This window comes from Gavia stellata, chromosome 12 (assembly GCF_030936135.1).
Source record: "Gavia stellata isolate bGavSte3 chromosome 12, bGavSte3.hap2, whole genome shotgun sequence".
In the NCBI taxonomy this organism is placed as follows: domain Eukaryota; kingdom Metazoa; phylum Chordata; class Aves; order Gaviiformes; family Gaviidae; genus Gavia; species Gavia stellata.
The window spans coordinates 16,669,748-16,682,566 of record NC_082605.1 but is presented as its reverse complement, the minus strand read 5'-3'; the positions used below and the strand labels follow the sequence as shown (position 1 = coordinate 16,682,566).

The window sequence follows — 12,819 nt, the reverse complement described above, 5'->3', positions numbered from 1 at the left end:
TCAGAAGTTCCCCAGGCATGAAGGGGTTGGAGGTGCATTATTGACACATACTGCCCAGTCCCTCAGCATGTGATCTAGATCAGGTATCAGCACACAATCCTATTGCTGCTGAAGCAGCAAGACCTCATGACGAGAAGTTCATGATGCTTTTCTGTTATGTGCAAGAATGGTAACAGTTGCCCATGGCAGAACGTTAGAGAGGTGTGGGCAGACAATATCTGGTCCCAGATGAAGTCTGCTGGCACAGTGGCAACCTGCTAACCTATCTGAAACAAATTTGAGTGTGCATTATGAATTTGCACCCACTTAGCATGATGTGGCTGTGCACCCAAGGCTAGCAGCCCTGTAACACCAGATTTTCTGTTTCAGCTGGAATCCTACTGTTTCTCCATAAAACACTAGCTAAGTCTTCGCTCTAGCTGGCAGATACAATGGCTGGATCTGACCTGTAAGACGTTACACCACTAGCCACTTCCAATAGCTGCTGTACAAATGTAACCTCAGGCTCCTCTACCCCTCAGCCACTTTCAGAACTGGGATTCTGCTCTCCGAGTCAGTTTATGCACTTGAGAAACATTGTACCTACAGGGTCTGTGAAAAAGCCTGGGTTTCACTCTTCTGTCCCATCACTGTGAACCATAAGGAAGAAAATCAGGCCCATGCATGAGGCATCAGCAGGGCAGAACATGAGCAACGAAAGGGAGCTGGATGGTTTATCCCAGACAGTGAGCGTCTTGTTCCTATTCCTTCTCCTTACTCTGGGAGGAGATTTCATTTACTCTTTAGGAAGCCGAGACCTCAGCTACAGAGAAATACATCTGGAGTAGCTATACTGACTTCAAAGGAGACGCTCCAAATTTTAAGCCAGCACGGAGCAAAGAAGTTGGCGTGTGCAGTGCAGTCGGAGGAGTTTAACTTCTCTTCAGAGGGGACCCTGCACTCCCCCGAACAGGACTAATTGGCCAAAGCTATCTCTCTGTCTGGCTGCCACGGCGTGGCACTCACAGCAGGGAGCTCCAGGAGGAAGGGAAAAATAAGGCTATTAGAGCAGTGTTTTTCTTTGCTAAAACACGGGCGGAAGGTGTCCAACATTTGTTAATAGCAGTGATTTTGCGACAGCTGAAGCAAAGCCTGCTTAAAGCCAGACCAAGTTTACAGATGTGTTGCTGATTATTTTGAATAATTAAATGGTGTAAAACCCAGCTGTGATGAATAGCACTGGGGTCACAATTCATAAATAATTGAGAAGAGTGAGTCGCATTTGATCATCCTGATCAAATTCTCCTCTCTGGAGAATAAATGTTTGTCCTGAATACCATCAACATTGTTAAATGCCTCAATATTCCTGCTCAGCCATCCAGCCAGCAGTCAATTGAACTAAATCACTTTAACACCTTACACATTTGCCTTCCTCATGAATACAAAATGTTTCTAACTTACACAACGGTTTTTGGGCATCAGGCAAAGCAGCCACTCTTTATAGACAGTAACCAAACAGCAACAATAAATGTTTTAAATGGTCCCATTAAAAACAATTCCTGCATACAGTCTTGCCTTTACTGCGGTAAGCGAAGAAGCCGTAGATAATAGGCCACCTATTTTGGTTCATTGCCTTGTTTGTAAGCAGAGCTGCCTCTCTCATTCACACGCGGCACACAAACACACCTCCTTTTGCTGGTGGGGAAGCCAGTAGCACAGCTCCATGCAATTTCCTGGGGCTCCTCCTGCTTCTTGATACTTCCAAAAGTTCAGCAGTGACTGTGATTAGACTGAATGAAATAAATGCCTAAAAACTAGCCACAGAATACTGACTTGAGCTTATTAGGGTCTGACTCTGCAGCCCGCCCTTTGGTAACCCAGAGGTGGAAAACTGCATTCACTTCATTGGAATTACTTCCAATTTATAGCAGATTTATAGGTTAGAATCTGTCCTAAACAGGTAACAAGATACAAACTTTAAAATAGTAACATTAGGTAAATACTACCAACTAAATCCTGACGCCTTTCTCCTTGGTTTTACCGGAACAAAATAACCAATGACTTCAACAGCAATCTTTCCTGGCTGAGCAGAGGATGAACAAGGACTTCAGGAACTGACCCATAGTTTGGGTTTTCATAAAAGACCAAATTCTACTACTCTCACTCATGGTGAGCACTATTTTACTCCTTTTGGGCTGCTCAAGGGGTACGTGACTTCTCAGCGTCACTAAGAGGAGCAAATTCTGGGCCAACAAGAGTAAAATAAACTGCAGATTGTAAGAAAAGCCTGGAATTGAAAACAACTGCTTGTATCTTCACGTTGTTCCTGGGGGATTGCAGGCAGCTTTTCCTATTTAATAAAAACCTAGGAGGGTTCCCCCTTAAAGGCACCAAATCTGTGGTGGTTAGAAAGCATCTGTAAACGTCCAGTCCCACATTGCTCATACCTGGTGGCAAATTGGTATTTCCCTATTTCTTCTGATACATTTGAGCATTGCATTTATCTGACATGACAGCATCACACAGCTGTCGCACGGTCCCTAAGTATTAATACACAATTAACTTTAGGAAAACAACATTTTATTGGTGGCTCATTAAATTGTACCTCAAAGTCTTCCGAGAACCCATGCTGGTTATTAGAATACAGCTCACTGATGTGTTTAACGAACTGCTTGACTGGAATTGCTTCCATATCATCTGTGGAAAGAAAGAGATATTCAAAGTTGCTATTTGTCTCATACATAAAACTTCAGCTACAAATTCAGGAGAGAAAGTCTTCACTCAATATCACTTAGAGCTGAGTTCCCAGGGGCACAGCTAGTTCAATATGCGATAATAAGAAATCTTGATGAATCTGGCCAATTTTGAGGTAAACTCTTCATATTATATTTCTAATTCTAAGCACTGCAGTTATGAACACTGAGAGTCTATTCCCCACGATGATAATTTACACAGTCCAATTGAAGTTCAAGGATCGTTTAGTTCTTGTTCGCAGTTTGAAGATGGCTGTGGATGGGATGAAGAGGCCTCCTCTCCTCCCACGTTGTATAAAAAGAACAGAAGAGACCCAAAATATGAAAGTACAGTTGACAATTGCCCCCAACAAGTTTTTACCAGACTGAGCAGAGACACAGGCTTTTCTCCTGAAAGTTATGAACTTTTTCCTTTTTACACAACAGTGTAGAATCCAAATGGACTTATCATGAAACTGCCTCTGAGCAAAAGAACAGGCAACACAACACCCACACTAATTGGAGTTCTCTCTCATGCCAGACACTATTCATAACATTGAATATGTATTCCACTGGACCATTTGTTCTTGCTCAGCACAGTGCAAATTCCACCCAATATACCAATAAATCACCCACAGACGTTTTCTTAAAAGAAAGAAGTCAAAGGCTTGAATTGAATTAAAGACAAACAAGACTGTTTCAAGCACCTGGGACTCCGGACAGATTCTAATAAAGCTGGGGTGTAGGATGGCTGCTTTATTTCTCTCACTTTCTCTCTCTCAAAAAAGGCCTAGATGTTGTTATAACCACCACTGCCGTTGGTAGAAACACTGTGCTTGCCAAGATTCATTAGTTAATATTTTCAGTCTGGCATTTAGAAAACATAAATTGCTATACAACTGTGATTACTTTCAGCATCTGAAATAATCTATTGCCTGATGGCTACTATTGTCTGATTGCATGATTTTATGGCAATACTCTGGTATTTATATATTCCATTTAATATTCTTCTGAAGATCGCATCCAGTTTATGTTTACTCCCAGTAATTCAGTGGTGTATTTTTGCTCCCATTTAGCAGCCATATGGTTTGGTGCTACAGCTGCATTATAATCTGGATTCTTTTCCTTTTAAACATCTACATTATGATAGAAAAAATCCAAATATTTCTACAGATACTTAGCAAAATTTAACGATAAATAAATAGATGTGACATTTACTGTATTCAGAGTGAAAGATCTTTGGCAGCTAAAACCTCTAAGCTGTCACATATGCTTTTCTTAGCAAAGGGTATGAAGATCTGTATGTGCAAATGAGGTTCTACTTTGGCAAGAATTTTATAGATCCCTGACAATCTGATTTCTTTCTGTTTGATGGCAGTTAATATTGACCATGTCATTACTTCTCTACTCTTATTTTACTAGGTAATGCTCTAAGGTGGCTTTTCGCATCTATTGCCATTTTCAGATGTCAGTCAGCTCTCTTCTATTTTATTTAGAAGAGCCAATTGTTAAAGATATGCTTGCAATCTGATCACCTCCCAGTATAGTAATGCTACTTTAATTAACCACATGCTCATTTACTGAATAATACAGAATTCAAAACATTTGACAAGTGTATGCTCATCTTAGCAAAAAGCTGCAGCATGCAGAAATGCTGGCACTTTACAATATTTAAGTGATAACATTTATTCTATGTAATATTGAGAACATCACCATCTCATAACAACATTTGTATTAATATTTTTGCAGCCAAGACACTTGAATGGAATGATCTATAGGAACAGCAGTCAATAGCAAGAGCCTGTAAAACAATCTTTCCTCTCTTGAAAAGTAACCCATACATCCTAGATTTCCTTGAAAATAACTTGTGCTATGATAGCAATTTCACATACTCTCATAAGAAAAGTTCCATAGTTATCATTTGGGTTTTTTCTTGAGTACTCTAGCTCAACCGAGACCAACCAAGATCAGGGATTCACTGCAGCAGACCAGTGTGTCCAATTTAATTTTGCAGAAGGCAGAATTTAATTTTAATTGTGATCTGTGAGCCAAAAAATACATTAGTGATAACGTGCTCTCTGGTCCATTGAATTCCCACCAATTTCAAGGATGGGTCTGCACCAGAGATCCATGGCAAAATATGGTTAATTTTCTTTTTACCATCATCACTGCATGGTGGCAGTATGTCTCCACCTTTACAGCCACTGCTAATTCACTTCTCTGTTGTTCACTATCCTTTATTGTTTCTCTTTGCTTTTTTCTCTTCTGCATTTTCACTGCCGATTCCCTCCAGAAGGCTTAACCCAATGCAGTTTCTTACCCTATTTGATAACATGGGCAACAATTAAACATTAAATAAATTAAATAGGAAATACTGTTGACATACGAGCTAACTGGGTGAGAGGGAGCTTATGCTGCTGAAGCTGCCCATAAACTCAGGAAAACCATGTTGGACCAAAGGTGATTGTTTCATATTAGGAAGACTGAAATCAGAACCACAAATGTTAGAAACTCAGAAAACCGCTTACGATTTCCAGCTGTCAAAGTGCTGGGGTAACGTGGTCCGAGTGACCGCGCAAGATCTGGCAGCTACGGCGCAGCAGCCAGGCAGAGGCCACCCCTCGAGGGACGCGCGCAGCCCCGGGGGGACAGGCAACCTGCAGCTGGGCAGGACCTGGCTGCTCCTCGGCTGCACGCCCCTCTTGCCCCCCGCTGATAGCCAGAAGAAAGGAGCTGGACGTAAGATATAGTCTATTGCACTAACCAGTGGGACACAAGAGTGTTTAAGTAATTTGGGCGTGTATTTGTCTATTCATGACCTCCAACTCCAAACTCCCACCCAGGGACACAAATTACTTTAGCTGGGGTACATGCATACTTGGCCATGGGCCTCTGGTAAAATGTGTACTAATATACTCAGCAGTCCTGAATGATATCTGCTCTGATGTTACCTGAAGATGGCTGTGACCTTCTCTACAAAAACCAACAGATGTAGCTAGATGCACAGAATATGCTTTTCCTTGCACTATCATCAGTCCAAAGGCTTTGGTTAAGCCTTCTTTCCATCTTAAGACAAATAGACTTCAATGACTATAATTCTTTTAGTCGACTGAAGAGATTAATGGAATCCTATAACAGCTAATTAGGAGCACTCATAGTCGTTCTGCACATATTGCCTTTTGCACCATATACTTTTTCCCATCCAGAAGCTAGAGTGACATTTGATATTGTCAGTATGATGCTTATGTTTTGCAAGACCTACACGTTATTCAAAGAGAAGAGAGAAATGTTTTAATAACGTACCTTCACCTCTAACACCACAGATATAATTACAGTTCTGTCTAGCCTGGGTTTAGCCATCTGTTTTATCAGTGTCAATAAAGTGATTCTGGATTTACGTCACTACAAAATATGAGCTGAATCTGGCACCACACTAACGTACTAACCCTTTGTGTTACGCAGAGAAAGAAGTAATCTTAGATGGACAGGGGCAAAGGTCTCCAGAACTTTAAAATAATTGTACATATATTCATGATTACAAATAATATAACATAATAATATTCTTTATAATCAGAGACTACTGAAGCTGACCAGTGGGGGTATGTTTAATTACTGTGCTAGATACTTAACACTTTGGTGGCATTCCCATCTTCACTTGCTGGTCCAAGACAAGTGTCTGAGAGGAGTATCAAAAACACAAAACCGAAGGGACCACAATGGAGCCCATTTCCTGCCACAAAGGGAGAATGCCAAGAAGAAAGTCAAGTTTGTTTAAAAGAAACGATAGAAGAGGAAAACCTTCACTTACACCTCATTTTCTAGGAAATGGCAATTGACAATGCAGAATACTTAATACATTCCCTTCAGAAGACAGCCACCTTCAAAAGAACCCCAAAGTGTATAGAAGCAATAAAGTTAGAACAGGGTCACGTTTAAAGTTTGGATAATTAGTAATCCTACCGGGAAGGATTTTCCCCTATCTCCCACTTAATAAGGTGCCTTTGTAATGTTAAAGCAATAGGGGCCAATTTCAAAAGAAAAATGGGATATCGTATCAGAGATGGCATTTCCACATAATAAGATCTCGGATTCATTTTGATTCATTTACAGCCTGAGAGCTCACTGGATAGTTTAGTGGCGTTGGATTGGAATAGATGGTTTTGGGTCAGGAATTAATCCAGAAGGTCAAAACCAAAGTGCTTCCTCATATTACCTCTGTCTAGTTTGGAGTTTCGGTGTTTCTGAAGACCAGATGTTTGACACACGTGAAATCTGGGTAAGAAAATTCTCCCATGTCTTTCATTCTGTTTATAAATTCTTTCTATTTTTCAGCTATTGTCTTACCCAGTCTACTAAATCCAGTATACTCCTTGTATCATATGCCTTACTTTTAACGTGAAAGCTTATTCCATTTGTTTGTTAGTCACTGCACTTCAGTCTCTCATTTGCAAAGCCACCTGGATTCATGTGCCATAGCTGTCACATGGCTTGGCCCATCTGCTCCAACAGCAGCCACTGACTGCACTGCTCAGCAGCCCTGTGCCATCCCTTGCAGCTCAGGAGCACCTCCATCAATTCTCAGCGTGCTCTTCACAGCTGGCTTCAGCCAGAGGACGAGGGGATTCTCCCACTCCCTTCTCCCTGCCTGAGGGGCTGAGCAGTGAACTGAATCAGCCTGCTGATCTGGCTGATGACTATAAGAAAGGATTAATTGATTTGTGGGGAAGGGGAAGAAGAATTAGTTGTCACAATGGGGTAGATGGGTTGATCCTACTCATTAGCATGAAGAATAGTGAAGTGACAGGGAAACTGCCCTTTCTGAAGGCAGCACAAACCTAACCTGGCTTATGACAATCATGAAACCAGTGACATTGTTAGTGACATTAATCCTGGACAACCCACTCTCAATAGCGTATTCTCACAGTTCTCATCTTCTGCAAAAAAGTTCTCCTGACTGGAAAGAAATTATCTAACAGTAGGCTTATAGTAGGACTGGATTTGACCTCTTAACTCACTGAAAAATAACGTATCTGACAAATGTTTTCCCATATCCATAGCAAACAAGCACCCTTCTGCTCCAGCAGCACTCAGCCCTGGGATGTCGATTCATCTTCCACCCTCTTATTCTCTGCTGCTGGAGAGAACATTGAATGCAATCCCAGGATTTTTTAAAATATATTTATTTTATTGGTAACCACATTCAGTGGGGTTCATGGCTTTTTATTTTTTACAAAGAGGGGTAGAAAAATTCTGCAAGCAGCTGGAATGCCTGGCATCAATATTTAGGATGCGTATTACTTAAAACTGAGTCTAACAGCCATTCCATAAGCTACAATACATATCAGAGTGAAGGCTGCAGAGCTATAGCAAAAGCTTGCCTTCATGTGCAGCACTGCAGCAGCAGTCACCATGTGGAGTGTGATTCCAACAGATTCATTTCCACAATGAGCAATGGGGCACTCGTAGCACAGATTTAAATAGGGTCTATGCAGCTGTACCATGCAATATGAGAGTGCACACAACACACAGGACTAAATGGGGATGTAAAGCCCAAACACATCTGTGTTTGGTCTGTCCCTAGAAGAGTGGCTGATCATAAAGTATATTGCAAGGATTAATAGCACACCCTTGGGTAAAATTCTGCCCCAGTAGAGGTTATTGAAAAACTCCTATCAATTCCACTAAGGTCAGGTGTCCACCTCTACAGAGAAACTTAGAAAAAAACCTCTAAACCTACAGCTTGAGCGTATACTGCGAAGTGCACACACTTACAGGGATCAGAAACTTCATATGCAGCTCAAATTTTGGCACTCATTGAATTTGAAATGTTTGAGCAGGGAACTCCACAGCCAGATCCTGCCCTAACTCATGCGAATACTGGACTCCACGAGTAATTCCACCTGTAAAAAAGGGCGGTGCCCAGCTTTCTTCAAATCATTTTAGATTTAATGCGTTTGAATTATACATGTTTATATAGTCAGAGCCTTTAATTCTGCAGTATACTGGCTTTCCTTGCTTAACTATTTAAAATAAGAATGCAACTGAAACCATTGTATCACATTTGGAATAATTAATTTTTCTGACTGATCACACTGCTTGCTGTATAAAAAATGGCCAGAAATATAAGAACAGTTTTATTTGTAGAACATGAGTATCAATTAATTTATGACAAAACAAAGTCATTAAAAAACCTTAATATTGGGAAGGTGTCCACTTTCTGTGGAGATCATATCTGCATAAGTACTAAAAAGGCAAGGTTTCATTCTAGGAGATCAAACTACCTGCTGAAGCCCTTTAAGGCTGGCATCCTCCTGAAGTCACTGACCTCAGTAATTAAGATAAATTATACATTAAAATACATCAAGATAAATAATAAATTACTAAGAGTTCATTATTGGGGACACTATTCCTCATTAATGCTCGCATTTTGTCACCATGTGTTTATATTTTAATAAAAATCACCCTTCAAAGTGAAAAGGCACGGAAAACACTTTGAACACATTTGAAAGTCCTAGATGGGTGGGCATGTTGAAAGAAAAACACAGAAGTCCTTTCAGCAAGATAATTGCTATCTATTTGTTATAATCAAGTCAAATGAACACAAGGGCAGGTTTCTGATAAAGGGGAGACACATGAAAAAGCAGAATATGAAAAATTACCTGTGTAATATTGTAGCTACATTCATCTCTCTTGCTTCAAGATTTAATCTACTACAATGCTATTAGCCATGTGTCAGTCAGGGATATAAAGATGTTAATGATAAAATTTTATATGTGTCAAAATAAGAGCTCAGTTTAAATCTGCTTGTACAAATCTTAGATTAGGTTATCATTAATTATAAATGTAATAGCAATGCACTTCTTCCCTTTAAGCAAAAAAACCCCCTTCAGTCCAAGAGAATGAAATAATGTGAATTTTCCCTTAGCACAGACATTAAACATGATCTTATTTGGTATTGCCTGCTAAGGAACACCATTTTAATCTCACACATTTCTATCTTCAGGTCCCAGTCATGCCATCAATTACATACATGCCTTACATTTAAGCACACAGAGGTTCAACTCCAGGGCTCTGCATCCCAGTGTGACAGCTCTCAGAAAAGGATCTATCTGCATTTCACGTGGCCACCATGAAAACATGTTTTTGGGTGATGTAGCCAACTCCCGAAGCCTCCATTAAAAGTACCATGATTAGGTATCATACCATAAATTCCTCAGTGTACTGCCGGAGCAGGGTTGGTAGCAGAGAAAAGTGAAGGCGGATGTTCCCTAAAGTATCTTGATATTTTCTTGGCTTCAGAGGATGGCTGTGTTTGCAATATTGCATTCATGAATTTAATTGAAGGTGAAGATAGGTACAATTCACAATATGGTGCTGGAACATAAATCCGCAGGGAGCAGAAAGCAGAAATAAAGTCTTAAACAGCTGAAGAGCACTACCTGTGCTCAGTGAAGAGCTTCATGCCCTTGAGAAATAAGTCCTCAGCTGCAGTTAGCGCTGTTCCCTGTACCTCGCCAGTCTCTAGCATGGAGGATCACTGTGCTCAGTACACTGTCACTGTAGTGGCCACAGACGTGTCCTGGTGCTCTGCTCTTTAGCTCTTGGGATGCAACTTGAGACGGCTACATCTTAGCAGAAAACAGTAAGATACCAAGCCTCTGTTGGGAACCTGCAGTTTCCTTGTCAAACGAGATACCTCTTGTTACAGTCTCTTAATAGAAACAATTTGTCACAGGGTGGATGCCACCAGAAGATATCAGAAGTGCAGGAATTGAGCTTGTAAAAAACACATCACATCTAACCACTGATGTTCGTCCGTAAAGGTTCAAGGCAATCATGGTTATTGAAGGAATAAGGAAGAAGGTTTCAAAATTCTGCAGAGATTTAATGGAAGCTAAGAGGTAATAAGATGGACTCCTGATGGGACTCCTTCTTGTAACCATGAGAAGACAGAGGGAAATGAAGGAGGGCCATGGCTGCACTGGCCTTCACACCCTCACATGACTGCATGAGGTGGTCAAGACACCTTTTCACTGCAACGTACTTGGCTATTTTACTATTTCCTGGGCTTTTAAATACACTATTCATAAATTCTAATACTAGTTAAAAAATTAATTTACTGCCATTTAAACCTAAACCTGCATGCACCTTGATCCAAGAACTGGGAAGTTCTCCTTAGTCTTGTAGTCTAGCCACAGCTGAAATGACTGGCATCACATCTGAGACATTTTACTTACACTAAAAATGGTGAAAGACATCTGGAATAATATGCTAAATGAATCAGCTGCATTGGCCAGCCCTTGCGTTCTTTATGAGCTGTTTCTCTGGACTGCAGTCCAGATTACGCAGAGTTTTGAGTTTTGCCACAGGGTCAACCCTCAACTATCTCTGTACTGATCTCACAACAAATCCTGCTGACATCAGTGCCACAACGTCCATTGTGCCCGTGGGCTGGGCAAGGAACCCGTAAAGCCACAGCAAGCTCCAGAACAATGCACCACACGAGAGCGGGAAAGCTCTGAAACAAAGGATAGGAGGAGGAGGGTAGAAGTGGAATTTGTGCAAGTTCCACTCTTTGATGATATCTAAGTTGCACAGAGGCGCACTTCTTCACTGCTGTCGTGGAGCACCTCCTGTGATGAGAGCAAAGGAAATCTTATGGGCATGCATTTTGTTTTGCAGTGCTGAAAACATACAGGTCTGCAGCTATGACGCTGCTGTTATCCTTACTTATCCAACTCTACCGAAAAGGATCAAGTCCAGAACCGTTTTAACCAGATACTGACCCAGCTACGGGAAAAAACCCCCAAACAGGAACAGGCGCTGGTTGGTTGAGAAAGAGATCTTGCCAAGACCAAATGTTACGGTGAAGAGATCCAGGCAAAGATGATATGGACGTGGCCAAAATTAACTGAGTGTGGAGACAAAGAGAGAAGATTTGGAGAAATAATTTTCTTGGGCTGAATGGCAAGGGAGTTTCAGAAATCTGCCATTGATTACAGATGCATTACTGTCAGGCGCAAGGCTTATCTGAGTTTAAATTTATACCTCAGTCGTAATATTCAGTGGGTGACTCAGTTAATGATATCTCCTTTGTCCTGTGTTTCTCTAGATCAAGCAGTGCAGATAATTATGAATAATGATAATGATTTGGGTCTCAGAGCAAATTTGCACAGATAAGCACATGCCTATGGGTGATGGGTCTTCATGCACAATAATTAAGCACGTACGCCATGGGAAGTGAAACAGAAAATGGGTAAAATCGTTCCTTTACAAGAAGATTTTTTACATTTTGGACCTGAAAAGTTGCACCGTGTGCCTATTGCAGGTGGTAGCTGGCAGATTGATTTTAGAGTTCACAGACCTGAGAAAACGGAGGGTTTGCCTAAACAAAAGCAGAGTGTGGCTCAGAAATAAACACAGAAGCTTCCTCTGAGCGTGCCGACACGTCACGGAGCAGAGCGGTGGCATGCAGAGACACCAGAGCCCGCTTCTGAAACCTCTTGAGCTGCGTCAGGACGTCGCTGCGCCTGGCTCCCAGACACCTGGCAGAGCCACCCCACACCTGGGCCAGGAGCAGCCAACCCAAACCCGCTCACCTTCCTCCGGCCGGCAGCTCACTGCGTGCTGTAGATGGGCCCTGGCAAATCTACTACATGTTTGCAGACACATTGCTCTAAATTGCCATCAGTGCGGCTGCTTGCACATAATTGAGAGTAGAAGTTGGTCCATTGAATTGTAGGAGGTAGATGCCTCGTTCCACAGGGATCTATTCAAATATCTTTTGGAAGGATAGGGTTTCACAACCTAATGAGGTTACTGCGAAAAACTTGCTTTTGTAAAAATGCCACTTATATTTTGCTTCTAGAACCAACATGGCAAGTAAGACTTTCTCACACCCTCTGGCAGCTTCCAGAGGAAAAGTTCAGAGGCTTATCATTTCACCGGCTGCAATCAGTTCAAAGGAGAATTTTGTCATTTAATGTTTTTAAGGCATTTCAGTGGGCTGCCTATGTGGGAGCAGCAGCTGACGCCAGAGTGTCATTTAGCAATAGGTATATGGGGGAAAAGAGGCCTCTTCTACATCTCCAAACAAGGAAAATGTTTA

At 41.4% G+C, this 12,819-nt stretch overlaps 1 protein-coding gene across 1 annotated transcript in view; it reads right to left on the bottom strand.

Annotated features, from left to right (window-relative positions):
- PTPRG (protein tyrosine phosphatase receptor type G) overlaps positions 1 to 12,819 on the bottom strand; it is a 416,959-nt gene that overhangs the window by 28,918 nt on the left and 375,222 nt on the right. The window contains exon 15 of the mRNA XM_059823043.1: positions 2,585 to 2,676. Coding sequence (XP_059679026.1) covers positions 2,585 to 2,676 — 92 coding nt within the window. The remainder of the gene's footprint in view (positions 1 to 2,584; positions 2,677 to 12,819) is intronic.